This window comes from Tribolium castaneum, chromosome 8, assembly GCF_031307605.1.
Source record: "Tribolium castaneum strain GA2 chromosome 8, icTriCast1.1, whole genome shotgun sequence".
NCBI lineage: Eukaryota > Metazoa > Arthropoda > Insecta > Coleoptera > Tenebrionidae > Tribolium > Tribolium castaneum.
Genome location: NC_087401.1, coordinates 13296412 through 13316532, shown reverse-complemented (window position 1 = coordinate 13316532; position 20121 = coordinate 13296412). Strand labels below are relative to the sequence as shown.

General features: G+C 26.4%; 1 protein-coding gene across 2 annotated transcripts in view; it reads left to right on the top strand.

Moving 5' to 3' along the window:
• Positions 1 to 18080, top strand: part of LOC662086 (uncharacterized protein) — a 35921-nt gene extending 17841 nt beyond the window's left edge. The window contains exons 3-6 of one of the 2 annotated variants that reach the window (XM_008196608.3): positions 1734 to 1959; positions 2017 to 2384; positions 12642 to 13615; positions 17513 to 18080. In XM_008196608.3, the coding sequence (XP_008194830.2) occupies positions 1734 to 1959; positions 2017 to 2384; positions 12642 to 13615; positions 17513 to 17913 (1969 nt within the window). In that variant the 3' untranslated portion in view covers positions 17914 to 18080. Of the gene's footprint in view, positions 1 to 1733; positions 1960 to 2016; positions 2385 to 12638; positions 13616 to 17512 lie in introns of both variants that reach the window. The other variant, XM_008196607.3, reaches the window with a different exon arrangement.
• The last annotated feature ends 2041 nt before the right edge of the window (positions 18081 to 20121 follow it).

Genomic DNA, 20121 nt, shown 5'->3' with positions numbered 1-20121 from the left:
TTAGAGATTATACAAGGATTTAAAGATTCAGCATAAATATTAAAATTTTAGTTATTTCATGACGAATAATAAAGTTATTATTAACTGAAAACTCGATTACTGAAACAATAGTTAGTCATTTTTTAATGTTTTTAGAGAGACAATTTAAAAATCTTTTATATGCAAAAATAAAAAATATAATGTTTCATTTAAAACTTTTAAATTATTCAACTTATGACAAACTTCTTCATTTTTTTATCTTCTTAATTACGGTGAACTAATAAAAAATATAGCCTTTAAGTTTTTCTTTAAAGAATTTTTTTAAACACGCTTTTTTCTTTAAAGTGGTGAAAGTTTTATGTTTCTAGGATTATTAGTTTTTATGTAATAATTAAAAAAAAGCGTTTTGTCAAAAAAAAAAAATTTATTTCAGAAACTAAGCAAAATTGATCAATAATAATTTACCTTAAAAACATCAATGTTAAAAACTACGACCACAAATGCAAAAAAGTATAAGTAATAAAGAAAAAAAAAAGTTTGTATTATAGCTAATTAACAGCCTATATATTTAAAAAAAATAATAAAGGGTTTATATTTAAAAATTTTGTAAAAAAAGATTAATTTTCTAACATATAAACGTCAATAATGGACTTCTTCAAATGGCTGGAACACTCTGTATGTTCGATCTATATTTAAACAAATACCCAGTGTTTGATTTTCTGCTTGTTTTGTCTTTACTTCAGAATAACCGACCAATGTATTATTTCCAATTTCTTCTCATTTTTCCAATTTAAATTTTCTTGACTAATTTCAGTGTCTTTTATCCAATTTTTTTCTTTTTTTTGGAATCCACGTATAAGCTGCACTGCCAAATATTTCATCGGAATCATATTTAGCTTTCTGCTATGCCATATTTCAAATGAAGTATTATTTTATGCTTTTGAAGAAATTCTGTTGTATAAATAGTTTTTTTTAATTTGTTGTGTTGGTTTTTCTGTTTTTTTTTAAATATTTTCAACTTTTGTGTTTCTTTCTTTTTATTTTTGTATTATTTTCTTCTGTTTTTTTATTTATATTTCTTCTTTCTTTGTCTTAGTTTTTGTATTTTCTTTGTTATTTATTTTCCACCCGATTTTATATCATCTTCATTTTCTTTGAATTGTCACAGCTTTAGTATTATTTCTAATTCAAAATTTCAAGTTTTTAGTTAATTGACACTTTATTCCTTTATTACTCTGATACGTTTTAACATAATTCTTAAAAGTCAGCACTTTTTGCGGTTTTTATTTGTCATTCTCTTTCTTTGTTTTTGTTTTTGTGTCTTCTTGCATACATTTTTTTATCTTATTGTTTCTTTCGTTTTTTATTATGTATACTTATAATTTCTGGTTGTCCTTTCATTATTTTTATTTTAATATAATTTTTTTGTTTTTATTTATTTTTTTACATTTGTTATGTTTCTTTCTTCTTCTTCTTATGTTTTCTTTATATTATAAATGATAACAACCTGAAGTATTTTCAAATTTTCATTAAAATGTGCAGTATTTAATGCAAATTTGAATAGCAGTTATTCTGCTCCCTTTCTTCATTTCACAAACATTTCCCTTATAAAACATACTTCTAGTCCCAATTCACTTATTTTTTGCACTTCAACTTCATTTCTCTTGCTTTAACCAAAACAATTTTTGTTAATTTCAATTTTTTTAACATTTTTAGAGTTGTACACATTTTTAGGCCTTTAAATTAATTTTTAGTTTCGTCTGTCAAACATCCGAAGACGCGATCGTCATCGCTGCAACTCTCTACAAGTCATTAATGGCCCACATGAAAGCAAAAGAGAAACGGCCGAAAAACCGCAACGGAATCACTTGTATTTCAACAACTTCGAGCACTTTTAACGAAAAATCGGTCCCAGTCCGACCACCGCGCAAAAAACGAAGCACGACTTCGTCCATAATTAGCGAAAATGAACAGCTTGACGTGAGAATTTTTGTCACAATTTTTATTTTTTTTTGTTATTATTTTTTTTTCTCTTAGGTGTCTGATACTCAACCCCTGATTCAGAAAAAGAACGTCCGGAAGAGTATAAAGTCGCGGCCGGCGCCCAAAACCCCGGACTTTGATGCAATTTTGCCGTATGAAGAGCCGGTTAAACCGGAGGAAATCAAACCGAAGACGTTTTCCGATCAGATCAATACGTTTATGAGTCGGGAACAGAAACAAATCACGGCGGAAATTAAGCAAATGATGAACGAGAAAGTGATCAAGCCGGCGGAAAGTGGCGAAGGGAATAGTTTGAGGAAGAAGGATAATTCGGGTGATATCCTGACGAAGGTGACGATACCCAGGTCGGGGAGTTTTCTCAATGCTGGGGGTCTGACGCGGTATAAATCGAAAGTTTCAAGGTAAGAAATTATTACGTGTTCGTTTTTCTATTTTTTTTCATTTATTTAGGTATAATTTTTTTTGTTTTTTTTCCTGTAAATATGTTTTGACTGCTTTTTTTATTTCTGGTTTTCGGTTTTTTCTTATTTATCACGTACTAGAAACAGCACAAGTTATTACTGTATTAAATTATTTAACATGTTACCTGACACCTATAAAAACCTCGAGTTCAAGGCTTTTAAAAACTGTGTTAAATCTTTCCTGCTACAAGAGGCATTTTACTCTGTTGATGAATTCAGTAATTATTTTTGTAAAATGTCATCTTAACTAAGTTTTCTTATATAATTATTATTATCTGCTTTTGTAAACGGTTAAAGTGTATTTTCTTGTTTTCTCTTCTTTTCTTGGTGACGTATGTAAGATACTTTGTATTTATAACATTAATAAAACATTATCATTATCATTATCATTATCATTATTTAGACGTTTTCACTAAAATTTTGTTATTTTTTGCTCAAAATTATTCTTTCACTTTTTTCCTTGTTTTCGTATTTATTTTATTTTGTTTACTCTCTATTATTTATTTTTGCTCTTAAGATTTACTTAAATTTATTCTACGCATGTTTGTTCAGTTTTTCGCATTTTCTCTATCTGATTCTTTGTTTTCTTACATTTTTTCTGTATTTGTTCAATTTATTTATTTTTTATTATAATTACATTTTTTTGTTTTTTTTGTTTCTCCAACTCTTTTATTAATTCCTTCTTTTCAAACTTAATTTCTAAAAATATGTTATTTACCCGAATATTTATTTCTCTTTTCGTTTCAGTTTTTCTTTATTCTCCTATTTAAATAAATACATTTTTATAATTTTTTTTCTTAATAACATACGTTGACAAAACAGGTTTTAAATGAGATTTGTGTTTTTTTAATTTTTTATACTTCCTTTGTGTATGTCTTTTGTGATTATTTCATTATTCTTTCTCTTTCTTTGATTTTCCAATATTTATTTTTGTCTTTTATTTTTTGCTTTTTTTTTCTTTTACTGATGCTTACTTTATTTTTGCATTCTTCTTTTATAGTTTTTATCGTTTATTCTTTATTTACGTGTATTATATTTCTTCCTTTTATTTCTGCTTATTTTCTTTGTGTGTTACTATCCCTATTTTTGTTTTGTGTTCAATTTCAACTTTGCTAGTTAATTGTTCCATATTTTTTTGTATTCTTCTTTTTTTTAATTATTATTTATGCGTCTTTTGTGTGTTTTTTAATAAGTTTCTCCATTTTATTGCTTTTATTACAATAATTTATTATTTTTTTTTCAGAATTTTGATTTTTCCATGTGTTTTCTGTTCTCATTTTTTTCACATTCTTCTATCTCTGATGTTCCATATTTCTATTTATGCGTTCATTTTTTATTATTGATTATTTTGATGCTGCTTTCGCCTTTTTCTTCGTATGTTGGTTTATCTATTTTTTTTATTCATGCTTATTTTATGTTCTTTTTTCCTAATTTCTACTATTTTATTGAATTCGTTATATTGAAGTTTCTATTTTTAATTATTTACCCCACAATTTTACCTTCTCTACATGTTTTTAATTCTAATAATTTTTGTTATTTTCTTCTATGTTTTATTTTTGTTTAGTTCAGTTTTGTTACATTTTGTAATATTATATTTCGCTGCAATATTTTTTTCGGTTTCGTATTTGGAAATTTTGTTCTCTGTTTGCTTCTTTGATTATTTTCTATGTTTCTAATTTTTTTTATATTCTTATCTATCTTAAATGTTTGCTTATTTTTCACTTAATAGTTAATCATTTTCTTTATTTATGTTTTTCCTCCATTTATTTTTGTGTTGCTTCTGTCTTATTCTGTGGGTATTTCTCCTTCATATTATTTAATTTAATTTAATTATTTTTGCTTCTTCAGTATGTTTTTATTGCTTATTTCGTTTGTTTCATTGCTTTTGATACATTAGAGTTTCTTTTTTTAATTTCTATTTCTCTAATTATGTCTTACCTACTTGTTGTTACGTTTTGTCTTATAAATACAGTTGCAATACAATTTTTTATTAAGTATTTTTTAGGTTGATATTTGTAAATTTTGTTTTCTTTTTGCTTTCTGTGTTTATTGTTTATCCCCCAGTTTTTTGTGTTCATTTTAGTACTACTTCGGCATTTTTCTTCTTTTTCTCTTTCCCCATTTTTCTTTTTACTTTTTTTGGACTTATTTCGTTCGATTAAACTAACTTTTTAACGAAAATTGCATTTATTTTCTCTACTTTTGTATGTTTATTTTACATTTTATTATGTTTTGTTTCTTTTTTATTTATTTTTTTGTTATCTATTTGATTTTTTATTGTATTTTTTTGGTACTAAATTTTTCATATAGTTACTAGTTAATTTAATTATTATTTAATTTATTTGTTTACTGTTTGTCTTCCATTTTATGTTTGTTAATTGTTATTGTTAATCCTTTGTCTATTTGTTTTTAGCATATTTCGTTCGATTAAACTAAATAAATTAAACCATCTGGGATATAATTTATTTTTATTTATTCTTATTTTTTCATTTTTTTTATTTTATTTTAATGCTGCTTCTAACTTATTCTTCGGGTGTTATACGAGGTTCACTTTCATAAAAACCACTGTGGTGCAAATAGCGTACATCTGGCATTAACTTTTATATGAGTTGTCATGGTAACAGGCTAGTCATTTGCACCACAAAGGTTTTTATGAAAGTGAACAAAAAGTAGTTATTTATCATTTTTTCTTCAAGTTTTCTTTCGTTTAAATAATTTTTGCTTCTTCTGTGTTTTTTTCTGTAGTCCTCTTTTTTATTGCTTTCGTTAAATTTTCTGCTTTTTTGTTCAAATGTCGTTTTTTTTGTTTTTTCTTTTTTTCAATTATTATTTTGAAAATTATGCTTATTTTGTGTTCTTTTTTTCCAATTTCTTCTATTTTATTAATTTCGTTACATTTAAGTTTCTTCTTTTAATTATTTTCTTCACAATTTCACCTTCTTTACTTGCTTTTTGTTCTTCTAATTTTTGTCCTTTTCTTCTATCTATGTTTGTTTGTTCTTTTTTCTTATCTGTTTTATTTTTTACCAGTTTTCGTGTTGTTTCCGTACATTCCTTTAAGTGTTACTTTGTCTATTTTTCTGTTATTTTCTTTCAGAATTACAGAAGTGTCTTATTTTTGTTTAATTCTGTTTTGTTACATTTTGTCATGTTATATTTCATTGCAATATTTTTTTTTGGGTTTGATATTTGTAAATTTTGTTTTATGTCTTTTTTTCTTTGATTATTGTATACGTTTATAATTTTTTCATATTTTTTTTTCTTAGATGTTTGCCTATTTTTCATTTAACAATTAATTAATTTCTTTAATTATGTTTTCTTCCTTTTTTTTGTTTGTTTTAGTGCTTCTTCTGTCTTATTCATTGGGTATTAATTTGACTATTTTTCTTTTTTTTATGTTCTGTATTTTTTTAGTGTTATTTTTTTGAATTTTGTTTTCTATTTGCCTTCTTATTTGCTTGTTTTTTATTATTCTTCTGTCTTAAATGTTTGCCTATTCTTCTTTTTAATTACTATTTGCTTTCTTTGTTTATTGTTTATTCTCCAGTTTTTTGTGTTCATTTCAGTACTATTTTGGCATTTTTCTTCGAGTGTTATTTTATCTATTTCTGTTTTTTTCGACGATTAAGTTATTCTTTTCACAAGAATTTCATTTATTTCTTCTACTTTTGTGTGTTTTTTTTGTTTAGTTCAACTTCCTTACATTTTATTTTATTGTATTTTTTTTGTTATTCTTGCTTTTTTACATGTTTTTCCTGCTTAGTTCGGGTATTTTTATTGCTTTTGTTGCATTAGAATTTCTTCTTTTAATTTCTATTCCTCCAATTTCGTCTTTGTACTTGTTTTTTCTTCTTCTGATTTTCATCATTTTCTTCCATTTCTGATAGTTTCTGTATTTTTTTAGTGTTGTTCTTTTTAATTGATATTTTTGAATTTTGTTTTCTATTTGTCTTTTTATTTGCTTGTTTTTTATTATTCTTCTGTCTTAAATGTTTGCTTATTCTTCTTTTTAATTATTATTTGCTTTCTTTGTTTATTGTTTATCCTCCAGTTTTTTGTGTTCATTTTAGTACTACTTCGGCATTTTTCTTCGGGTGTTATTTTATCTATTTCTGTTTTTTTCGACGATTAAGTTATTTTTTTCACAAGAATTTTATTTATTTCTTCTACTTTTGTGTGTTTTTTTTTGTTTAGTTCAACTTTCTTACATTTTCTTTTATTGTATTTTGTTTTTTTTTGTTATTCTTGCTTTTTTATATGTTTTTCCTGCTTAGTTCGGGTATTTTTATTGCTTTTGTTGTATTAGAATTTCTTCTTTTAATTTCTATTCCTCCAATTTCGTCTTATCTACATGTCTTTTCTTCTTCTGATTTTCATCATTTTCTTCCATTTCTGATAGTTTCTGTATTTTTTAGTGTTATTTTTTTGATTTGATATTTGTGAATTTTGTTTTCCATTTGCCTTCTTATTTGCTTGTTGTTTATTATTCTTCTGTCTTAAATGTTTGCTTACTCTTCTTTTTAATTACTATTTGCTTTCTTTGTTTATTGTTTATCCTCCAGTTTTTTGTGTTCATTTCAGTACTATTTTGGCATTTTTCTGCGAGTGTTATTTTATCTATTTCTGTTTTTTTCGACGATTAAGTTATTTTTTCACAAAAATTGCATTTATTTCTTCTACTTTTGTGTGTTTTTTTTTGTTTAGTTCAACTTCCTTACATTTTATTTTATTGTATTTTGTTTTTTTTTGTTATTCTTGCTTTTTTATATGTTTTTCCTGCTTAGTTCGGGTATTTTTATTGCTTTTGTTGTATTAGAATTTCTTCTTTTAATTTTTATTCCTCCAATTTTGTCTTATCTACTTGTTTTTTCTTCTTCTGATTTTCATCATTTTCTTCCATTTCTGATAGTTTCTGTATTTTTTTAGTGTTATTTTTTTGATTTGATATTTGTGAATTTTGTTTTCTATTTGTCTCCTTATTTGCTTGTTTTTTATTATTCTTCTGTCTTAAATGTTTGCTTATTCTTCTTTTTAATTACTATTTGCTTTCTTTGTTTATTGTTTATCCTCCAGTTTTTTTGTGTTCATTTCAGTACTATTTTGACATTTTTCTTCGAGTGTTATTTTATCTATTTCTGTTTTTTTCGACGATTAAGTTATTTTTTTCACAAGAATTGCATTTATTTCTTCTACTTTTGTGTGTTTTTTTTGTTTAGTTCAACTTCCTTACATTTTCTTTTATTGTATTTTGTTTTTTTTTTGTTATTCTTGCTTTTTTATATGTTTTTCCTGCTTAGTTCGGGTATTTTTATTGCATTTGTTGCATTAGAATATCTTCTTTTAATTTCTATTCCTCCAATTTCGTCTTTGTACTTGTTTTTTCTTCTTCTAATTTTCATCATTTTCTTCCATTTCTGATAGTTTCTGTATTTTTTAGTGTTATTTTTTTGAATTTTGTTTTCTATTTGCCTTCTTATTTGCTTGTTTTTTTATTATTCTTCTGTCTTAATTCTTTGCCTATTCTTCGTTTTAATTATTATTTGCCTTCTTTGTTTATTGTTTATCCTCCAGTTTTTTGTGTTCATTTCAGTACTATTTCGGCATTTTTCTTCGAGTGTTATTTTATCTATTTCTGTTTTTTTCGACGATTAAGTTATTTTTTTCACAAGAATTTCATTTATTTCTTCTACTTTTGTGTGTTTTTTTTGTTTAGTTCAACTTCCTTACATTTTCTTTTATTGTATTTTGTTTTTTTTTTGTTATTCTTGCTTTTTTATATGTTTTTCCTGCTTAGTTCGGGTATTTTTATTGCATTTGTTGCATTAGAATATCTTCTTTTAATTTCTATTCCTCCAATTTCGTCTTTGTACTTGTTTTTTCTTCTTCTAATTTTCATCATTTTCTTCCATTTCTGATAGTTTCTGTATTTTTTAGTGTTATTTTTTTGAATTTTGTTTTCTATTTGCCTTCTTATTTGCTTGTTTTTTTATTATTCTTCTGTCTTAATTCTTTGCCTATTCTTCGTTTTAATTATTATTTGCCTTCTTTGTTTATTGTTTATCCTCCAGTTTTTTGTGTTCATTTCAGTACTACTTCGGCATTTTTCTTCGGATGTTATTTTATCTATTTCTGTTTTTTTCGACGATTAAGTTGTTTTTTTCACAAGAATTGCATTTATTTCTTCTACTTTTGTGTGTTTTTTTTTGTTTAGTTCAACTTTCTTACATTTTCTTTTATTGTATTTTGTTTTTTTTTGTTATTCTTGCTTTTTTATATGTTTTTCCTGCTTAGTTCGGGTATTTTTATTGCTTTTGTTGTATTAGAATTTCTTCTTTTAATTTCTATTCCTCCAATTTCGTCTTATCTACATGTCTTTTCTTCTTCTGATTTTCATCATTTTCTTCCATTTCTGATAGTTTCTGTATTTTTTAGTGTTATTTTTTTGATTTGATATTTGTGAATTTTGTTTTCCATTTGCCTTCTTATTTGCTTGTTGTTTATTATTCTTCTGTCTTAAATGTTTGCTTACTCTTCTTTTTAATTACTATTTGCTTTCTTTGTTTATTGTTTATCCTCCAGTTTTTTGTGTTCATTTCAGTACTATTTTGGCATTTTTCTGCGAGTGTTATTTTATCTATTTCTGTTTTTTTCGACGATTAAGTTATTTTTTCACAAAAATTGCATTTATTTCTTCTACTTTTGTGTGTTTTTTTTTGTTTAGTTCAACTTCCTTACATTTTATTTTATTGTATTTTGTTTTTTTTTGTTATTCTTGCTTTTTTATATGTTTTTCCTGCTTAGTTCGGGTATTTTTATTGCTTTTGTTGTATTAGAATTTCTTCTTTTAATTTTTATTCCTCCAATTTTGTCTTATCTACTTGTTTTTTCTTCTTCTGATTTTCATCATTTTCTTCCATTTCTGATAGTTTCTGTATTTTTTTAGTGTTATTTTTTTGATTTGATATTTGTGAATTTTGTTTTCTATTTGTCTCCTTATTTGCTTGTTTTTTATTATTCTTCTGTCTTAAATGTTTGCTTATTCTTCTTTTTAATTACTATTTGCTTTCTTTGTTTATTGTTTATCCTCCAGTTTTTTTGTGTTCATTTCAGTACTATTTTGACATTTTTCTTCGAGTGTTATTTTATCTATTTCTGTTTTTTTCGACGATTAAGTTATTTTTTTCACAAGAATTGCATTTATTTCTTCTACTTTTGTGTGTTTTTTTTGTTTAGTTCAACTTCCTTACATTTTCTTTTATTGTATTTTGTTTTTTTTTTGTTATTCTTGCTTTTTTATATGTTTTTCCTGCTTAGTTCGGGTATTTTTATTGCATTTGTTGCATTAGAATATCTTCTTTTAATTTCTATTCCTCCAATTTCGTCTTTGTACTTGTTTTTTCTTCTTCTAATTTTCATCATTTTCTTCCATTTCTGATAGTTTCTGTATTTTTTAGTGTTATTTTTTTGAATTTTGTTTTCTATTTGCCTTCTTATTTGCTTGTTTTTTTATTATTCTTCTGTCTTAATTCTTTGCCTATTCTTCGTTTTAATTATTATTTGCCTTCTTTGTTTATTGTTTATCCTCCAGTTTTTTGTGTTCATTTCAGTACTATTTCGGCATTTTTCTTCGAGTGTTATTTTATCTATTTCTGTTTTTTTCGACGATTAAGTTATTTTTTTCACAAGAATTTCATTTATTTCTTCTACTTTTGTGTGTTTTTTTTGTTTAGTTCAACTTCCTTACATTTTCTTTTATTGTATTTTGTTTTTTTTTTGTTATTCTTGCTTTTTTATATGTTTTTCCTGCTTAGTTCGGGTATTTTTATTGCATTTGTTGCATTAGAATATCTTCTTTTAATTTCTATTCCTCCAATTTCGTCTTTGTACTTGTTTTTTCTTCTTCTAATTTTCATCATTTTCTTCCATTTCTGATAGTTTCTGTATTTTTTAGTGTTATTTTTTTGAATTTTGTTTTCTATTTGCCTTCTTATTTGCTTGTTTTTTTATTATTCTTCTGTCTTAATTCTTTGCCTATTCTTCGTTTTAATTATTATTTGCCTTCTTTGTTTATTGTTTATCCTCCAGTTTTTTGTGTTCATTTCAGTACTATTTCGGCATTTTTCTTCGAGTGTTATTTTATCTATTTCTGTTTTTTTCGACGATTAAGTTATTTTTTTCACAAGAATTTCATTTATTTCTTCTACTTTTGTGTGTTTTTTTTGTTTAGTTCAACTTCCTTACATTTTCTTTTATTGTATTTTGTTTTTTTTTTGTTATTCTTGCTTTTTTATATGTTTTTCCTGCTTAGTTCGGGTATTTTTATTGCATTTGTTGCATTAGAATATCTTCTTTTAATTTCTATTCCTCCAATTTCGTCTTTGTACTTGTTTTTTCTTCTTCTAATTTTCATCATTTTCTTCCATTTCTGATAGTTTCTGTATTTTTTAGTGTTATTTTTTTGAATTTTGTTTTCTATTTGCCTTCTTATTTGCTTGTTTTTTATTATTCTTCTGTCTTAAATGTTTGCTTACTCTTCTTTTTAATTACTATTTGCTTTCTTTGTTTATTGTTTATCCTCCAGTTTTTTGTGTTCATTTCAGTACTATTTTGGCATTTTTCTGCGAGTGTTATTTTATCTATTTCTGTTTTTTTCGACGATTAAGTTATTTTTTCACAAAAATTGCATTTATTTCTTCTACTTTTGTGTGTTTTTTTTGTTTAGTTCAACTTCCTTACATTTTATTTTATTGTATTTTGTTTTTTTTTGTTATTCTTGCTTTTTTATATGTTTTTCCTGCTTAGTTCGGGTATTTTTATTGCTTTTGTTGTATTAGAATTTCTTCTTTTAATTTTTATTCCTCCAATTTTGTCTTATCTACTTGTTTTTTCTTCTTCTGATTTTCATCATTTTCTTCCATTTCTGATAGTTTCTGTATTTTTTTAGTATTATTTTTTTGACTTGATATTTGTGAATTTTGTTTTCCATTTGCCTTCTTATTTGCTTGTTGTTTATTATTCTTCTGTCTTAAATGTTTGCCTATTCTTCTTTTTAATTACTATTTGCTTTCTTTGTTTATTGTTTATCCTCCAGTTTTTTGTGTTCATTTCAGTACTATTTTGGCATTTTTCTTCGAGTGTTATTTTATCTATTTCTGTTTTTTTTTCGACGATTAAGTTATTTTTTCACAAGAATTGCATTTATTTCTTCTACTTTTGTGTGTTTTTTTTTGTTTAGTTCAACTTCCTTACATTTTCTTTTATTGTATTTTGTTTTGTTATTCTTGCTTTTTTATTATGTTTTTCCTGCTTAATTCGGGTATTTTTATTGCTTTTGTTGCATTAGAATTTCTTCTTTTAATTTCTATTCCTTCAATTTCGTCTTTGTACTTGTTTTTTCTTCTTCTGATTTTCATCATTTTCTTGCATTTCTGATATTAGTTTCTGTATTTTTTAGTGTTGTTCTTTTTAATTGATATTTTTGAATTTTGTTTTCTATTTGTCTTTTTATTTGCTTGTTTTTTATTATTCTTCTGTCTTAAATGTTTGCTTATTCTTCTTTTTAATTATTATTTGCTTTCTTTGTTTATTGTTTATTCTCCAGTTTTTTGTGTTCATTTCAGTACTACTTCGGCATTTTTCTTCGGGTGTTATTTTATCTATTTCTGTTTTTTTCGACGATTAAGTTATTTTTTTCACAAGAATTTCATTTATTTCTTCTACTTTTGTGTGTTTTTTTTTGTTTAGTTCAACTTCCTTACATTTTCTTTTATTGTATTTTGTTTTTTTTTTGTTATTCTTGCTTTTTTATATGTTTTTCCTGCTTAGTTCGGGTATTTTTATTGCTTTTGTTGTATTAGAATTTCTTCTTTTAATTTCTATTTCTCCAATTTCGTCTTATTTACATGTTTTTTCTTCTTCTGATTTTCATCATTTTCTTCCATTTCTGATAGTTTCTGTATTATTTTGGTGTTATTTTTTTGGTTTGTTATTTGTGATTTTTTTTTTATTTGCCTTCTTTGAGTGTTATTTTATCTATTTCTGTTTTTTCGACGATTAAGTTATTTTTTAACGGGAATTGTATTTATTTTTTATACTTTTCTGTGTTTTTTTGTTCAACTTTCTTACATTTTTTTAATTGTATTTTGTTTCTTTTTTATTTTTTTTTGTTTTTTCTGTTATTGCCCTTTGTTCCAGAAGCAACGGCCAAGCAACCGGCGGTTCCCCTCTCGGCTTCAACGAACTCTTCAACGAATTCCGCCTCCAGGAGGGCCTCCACTCCATGGACGAAATCCTCGGCGTAATAATCGACCCCGAAGGAATGTCCTTCAACGACCTCAAACCCATCTACAAGGAGTTCCTCCTCAAGCTCTCCGTCACCCTCACAAAAGACGAACTCTACCAGCGCTCCAAATCGATAATGCGCCGCCAAAAAAAGAAACTCCTCCGCCGAAACAGCCTCCAAACAAAGCCCACCCACCACATCCTCGTCGGCAGCAAATTCAAGCGTCTCAAGCACATCTTCCGCAAAAACCTCAAACTCAAGCTGGGCCGCAACAAGTCCGAGTCCGACCCCGGCCCCGGGAAATCCCCCGAGAGCAGCATCTCGACGTCGAGCTACGACACTCGCCAGTTTTCGCCGCGCCACGAGCCCAAGCCGAAGAAGCGCGACCGCGTCTCCACCTCCGAAGAGAGCGACTTTTTCAGCCTGCGGCGCAGGAAAATGGCGGGGAATCACAACCACCACCAGAATCGGAACTCTTCGAGCGGCTACGTCTCGTGCTCGGAATGCTCCTACGACAGCGACACGTGCACTTGCGTCTCGGCCGATAAGTGCTACTGCTCGCTGGGAAATAAACAAAACGCGAGGAAAAATCAATGTGATTGCAATCTGGACGGTCCGGTGACGTTCTGCGGGTGTGATACCGACTCATGCACCGAAAGCAATAAATGTTACTGTCAGAACCCGGCCAGGAGTCGGACGATTCAGGAGTTGAAGCGGCGCAGTTTGAAGAAAGACAGGAAGTTGTGCAGGAGGGCGTCGAATTCGAGGAGTACGAAGAGTTTGGAGTACATTGGGCCGTATTATGAGAAGTTGGGCTCGAAAAGGAAGAATTATAACGGGGTGGCGGTGGATTATGAGCTGTTCAGTGTGAGGAGCGGGAGAGGGAGGAGTGAGTATTGGGGTTGATAAAGTAATAAAGGGGTTATTAGGTGAAATATGACAAGGGAGGGAAATGAAAATTATGGGCTTGGGAGATAGTTGGGGTGGAATTGACGTCAGACGCAAATAATTAAACAGAAATAAGCAATTTTAACGACGCTCAAAGGTTTTTGATGATTAAATTTGTTGATTTTTTTTATATATTTTTATATAATGTTTATATATTTTTATATATTTGAATTTTCGCTTTAGCAAAATTGTATCCTCTTTCAAAGTTTCGCTAAAAATAAAAAAAAATATTTTAGTTTCGCCATTTCAGCGTTTGAAAATTGAATTTTTTTCGGGTTATCACCTTGAAGCAAATCAAATCAAATCGCCTGGGAATAGTTTGAAAAATTATGTTATAAATATGTTGATTTTGTTTTTTATATATTTTTATATAGTTTATATATAATATTTATATATTTTATTTATATATATTTATATATTATAGTTTCGCCATAATCAATGTTTGAAAATTGAATTTTTTTGAGTCATCACTTTGAAGCAAAATCAGTTCAAATCGCCTGGGAATAGTTTGATAAATTATGTTATCTTGAGGTTTAATAAGTTGAAGTAAACTGATTTTTACCAAATTCTCGCTAGAAAATAAATAAAATCGTTTGAGAATAATTTTTTTCCTTGATTTTGGTACTTTTTTAGTGACGATTTTTTGTTTAGAAAAGGGCTAAATCATTGGGGAATACTTCCAAATCTTTAAATCGCATTATTTGCGCTTTGATTTTGTTGAAATTTTTGGTTTTGTACCTAAAAACCAGCCCAAAACCTCAGTTTTTTCCAAATTTCGTTAAATATATATTTTTTAAAAATTTTTGGTTCTGGTAATTTTTGTGCTGCGTTAGAATTTTTTTTCGAGTGTTTCTTAAAGATACCGAACTTTTTTATTGCAGAAGTAATTTACAGTTTGACAAAAGTAATGTATTTAATTTTTAGAATAATTCCACTTTAATAACGTAGCTGTTTTCTATATGATTATTAGTTTTTAAACTCTCATTTCGAACATTTTTAACTATAATACCTATTAATTAAACAAATATTGCAATTAAAAAATATATCTTGCAATTGTTTCCTACTTTTCATGCTGGTTATTTGAATTATTGCAAGTTACAAAAATGGTGGATGCGCCGGGCTAATGACTGGTTTATTGTTTGTTTTTACTGAATTTTTTACGCTCTTTTAGTTTCTTTTTGAATAATTGTATGAAAACTAATTGTATGAGAAATTACTCCACTTTTCTGCAAATATACAGCCAGTAACATTTTTTATTATGTTTTTTATTTTTTATTGGAATTAAAGCAGCAATAATTCCACTAATCACTGAAATTGTTTAATATTCCATCGACACTTCTTAACTGAAATGCCGTAAAAACAACCTTTTAATTTCTTTGTTAACACTGTTTTTTATTTTTATTATTGAAAATAATTCAAAATAAATTGTTTACATTTAATTCACAATTAAATAAAAATGATTAGAATTATTTTTACTGGAATTATTTATCTCCCAACTCTATTCTTTCTAAAACATGTTGACAGAAAATTCTATTTTTTTTAAATAGTTTTGCCATAATGGAGAAATTAAATAAATAAAAATATGAACAATTAGACAATTAGAGAATTAATTTACAGCTCATCAAGAGTTGTTTATAATTTCTAGACCTACTTTTACTGAAAATTTTTGTTTCCTAACTCTTTCTAGTACACAGAGAAGAAATATAGCATTTAATAATAAAGCTGATTTTTTCTAAAATTATTATTATTATTATTATTATTAGTTTCTAAATTTGAGGTTCGATCGTTTTTAATTACTTTGTCAACTGTTTAAATATTTTTTTTATGTTTAATAACAGCAGTTATTTTCTATTTTTCTTGCCGTTTATTGTTTAAAGTTACGTATTTAAAAAATGGTGGATGCGCCGGGCTAATGACTCGTTATAATTTGTTTTTATTAATTTTTTATGTTCTTTTTAATAGTTTTGAAAACACCTCACGAGAACTAATTCTTTCTTTTATTGAAATAAAAATTTTGTAAGTCTGTTTGAATTTCCTAAAATCAGTGATTCCAAAATTTCTAAAATTAAATCAAAATTAATTTTTAATAATTTTTACATACAAACTGAACCAAAAGTAAAAAATCCCCGAACAGGTAATTTTATTGTTTTAAATGCTACATTTTGACGTCATAAGGACAGTGATGACGTCATTTGTTTTTGAGTTGTGACGCCATTCTTAATTTTTTTAATGAAAATGTAACAAAATTAAATAAAAATTAAAAAATAAATTATTTTATTAAATAAAAAAATATCGGCACATAAACATCAAGTTTTTGTCCTTATTACTTATTTCATAACAGGCAATTGTTTTTTTTGTTTTTTTTGTATAGTTAGCATGAAAACACCTAATATGAAACATACACACAAAAAAAATAACCTAAAAACAATCATTTCGCATAAAATAAAGCAAGAACAAAAAGGTAAAACTTTTCGAATAATATTTTTATAACTTTTTTTTAATTTTATTTTATTCATTTTTTTCAATTTTTTTGCTTTTTTTATATTTCATACTAACCAGAAAAATAAAAATATGTACTAACTAAGACACTGATCAAAAATATCAGTTATTATTAAAAAAAAAATTCAAATGACATAATTACTTAAAAATAAATGATGTAACAAACGTCAAAATGTAGGAAAATTATTTGAAACAATAAAGATATGAATTTTCTGCGTTATTTTTGGTTCAGTCTGTATTTCTAATTATTATTATTTCTCGATAAATATCAAAAATCGACAAAAACAACGAAAAATAAACATCAAAAAATTGAATCAGTTGATTTTTTTTGCACTTTAACAACTCGAGAGAGTTGTAAAGACATGGAAAAGTTCATAAAACTTTATTCAAACGAGTTAAAAAAAATTTTTCTTGATTTTTATAAAGGGAAGTGCCTGACAAGTAAAATTTTGATATTTTTTTGTCACAAATTGAGTGCTCAGGTCAGGTCAGGTCAAGTTTTCGATATAGTTATTGAATTTATAAAAAATTGTAGTTAGGTAAAGATAATGCTTAGCGTTTAAAATTGTACAACATAATAACAATAAAACATACATACGTCATACACAGTACAAAATTAGACCATTGAACAAAGAATAAAAATTTAAAATCAAAATCATAAAATAATAACAGACTCCAAAAAATACAAAATACGTATTGAAGCTAATAATAAATATTGTCACGTAGAGTAGAATTAATTTTTTTTAAGTTAAGAAGTTTTTTTACTATTATTTACTTTCTTTTTTTTGTTCCCATTTTCTTTTCTTGTTTTATTTTTATTTTGTTTATCACATTTATTTTTTGTTTAGGCACGATTATAATTATTTTATTTTCCTGCATTTTTTGTTTATTATTATTATTAATTCAGTTTTCACTACCAAGATTTGCCAAAAAAATTCTGAATTCACCAGAAAAGCAAAAAGTATTATCTAAAAGCATTTAATAATAACAATTTAGAATTGTTTTTCAATTTTTTAAAATTTTATTATTAACGACAACAATATTATAAATAATTGTTTACATTTAATTTACACTTTCCACATTATTTTCACTGGAATTTTTTATCTCCTGACATATTAACAAAAATTTCATTAATCTCAAAATTTATTTACGGATTTTCGAGTTGGCTTATTCTGCCCTTCCCACCCTTTCAATTCAATCTTTTCGCCCCGGTTTCGAGGCCACATACCCCCGCACTCAACCCTGGAAAATAGCACAGGGTCGAATCGAATTAATTCCAACATCAGAATCTAGAACAATGCGCAATTTAACCCAGTAATTTTTTTCCTCTCCCCCTTAGATGACCGGACATTGCAATCGACTGCCATTTCCGGCGCCTGCACCGAAGCCCTCTCTGTGAAAAAATCCGCCGAAATTGCCGCCCTTTTCGCCGACATTAAACTAAGTCAAACGACAGACATCGCCCACTTGACGCCCCGAACTTGCGACATGGACACGATTATTTCCTCACGAAATGCGTACAATAAACTGAAATCGCAACACGAGGCCAAAAAAATCATACAGAACGGCCTTTATGTGAGAAATAATCCGAAAATGTACAGTGCGAGGAACGGACTCTACACTATTCAGAGCCAATCGGATGAATCCAGACGCTCGAGTTTGAGTGAGGAGAAGAATTATTTTGATTTGACGAAGAAAAATAGCAGTAATTTGGAGAATTCCTTGGGGTATTTGCCCTAAATGATGTGTACAGTGAGGGATAAAATGCCATTTCTTTCGTTTTGGGGGGTTTGAGTTGAGGTAGGGTTGTTAGAGGGGAGAAATTTTAATTAAGTGCAATAATATGTGCAATATTGTTATTTATGTGCAATAATTTATCGTTAAGGAATAAAGATTTTATCTCAGAATGTGGCTTTATTTACTTGTTTACCTTTAAAAAAATCGTCAAATTCTGATTGTTTTTGCTTATTTTGGCAAAATTTAATACAAAATTCACGAAACTGGTGCAAGGAATGGGTTAGGTACAGTCGTGATCAAAAAGAATGACACCCCTAAAACTGCAGCCACAAAACTTACAATACGGTCATTCTTTTTGATCGTGACTGTACCTACGTAATTTTAAATTAATTTTGAAAACTACACGTCGTAGAACATTTTAACCGTTCAAGCTAGTATTTTGGTATATTTTAACAAATTTTAGTCCAAAATCGTCAAGTTCATAATTTTTTTATTAAATTACTTTGTTACAGTACCGTAAAAAGTATACAAAGTTATTTTTTTTTAATTTTGATCATTGCTTGTGGAGCATTTTAACCTGTTTCAACGATTTAAAATTGATTGACTCTTTTTTAAGATTTTTCAGAGATTTACACTAAAAAAGTCAAAAAATACGATATTTTTTTCTTTATCTTATAAAAATTTCGTTCGAGTTTATTTATTTTTTTTCTTTAATTCCTCAGGCTGTCACAAATAAAAATGTTATCGTAAAATATGCATATGCTCCAATCGTGGAACATTTTAACAAGTTTATAAATTTTCTTTTAGTTTTTAAATATTTATTTAGTCCAAAATTTGCAATTTTTTTTTTCAAATTTAGTTTGTTGTTCTGCCCCAAAATGCATCTTTTTTTAAGTAGTTCAAATAACCACACGTGGTAGAGCATTTTAACGTGTTTTTACAATCTAAAGTTATAAAAGTTTATAGATTTTTTTTATTTCTTCAAATTGAAGACCATTTTTTCGTTTTGTCGAAATTTAACTAAAATTTTTCGAAATTATTATTTTCATCGATGTTTAAAAGTTACTTTAATAAACGTTTCTGTACCAAAAAAACGTTATATCGTTTCTTTAACTTAATTAACTTAAATAATAAATAGTGACCAGTAGTAAAACAAATAAAAATCAATAAAAATTTTATCCAGTTGCTTGATCTATTTTTAGGAATATTCACGGATTTACATTAAAAAAAACGACAATTTCATTTGTTGAAAGTATTTTCTGAAAATTCAATTCAAAATATAAACAAAAAAAAAAATAAAAAAATAACAATTGTAAAAAAATGAAAAACACTTATTGTGAGGCATTTTAAGAATTTTTTACGGTCTATTGATTCTAATGATTATTTTTTTAAAGACCGTTTTATGTTTTATTTTGTGTTATTTATTTTAGTTAAATTTTAGTTAATCCAAAATCGTCAAATTAATTTATTTTTTATTTAATTTGCTACTTAATTTTTTTACTTGTGGGTTATTTTAACATATTTTTTAATGATCTTTTAAGAATTTCAGAGATTCACCTTTGAAAAATCAAAAAACTCAATTATTTTTCAAATTTAATACCGTCTTTTTTTATTTACTGAAAAATTTAAACAAAATCCTACAATTGTATCTTTATTTAAATTTACAACAATTATATGTCTAACTCAGAAAGTTATTTTTTAAATTAATTTTGAAAACTACTTGTCTTAGAGCATTTTAACCTGTTTTACCGATCGATTCTTTGAAAACCCAAAACAGTTTTTTGGTTTATTTTATCAAATTTTTATCAAAAATCGTCAAGTTTATATTTTTTTGGTAATTCAATTTAATGCAATAACGTAAAAAATATGGCACAAAGTTAAGTGCACGTTATAGAGCATATTAAACTGTTTTTCACTATAATGTTGAACATTTTATCAGGTTTTTACAATTTATTGTTCACTCTTTTTTAGAATTTTTCAGATCTCCCGAGAATTCAAAAAAAATTGTCAGTTGCTCTATTTTGACAAAATTTAATCTAAAATCGTCAAACAAAATTAAAGTTAGTTGAAAACTACTCGTCCTAGAGCATTTTAACTTGTTTTTACGATAAAATTCACCTTTAAAAATGCAAAAATTTGTTTATTTCTTTTAATTCAAGACAGTCTTTTGCTTTCTTTTTTAAAATTTAATCTAAAATTATATAGGATTTA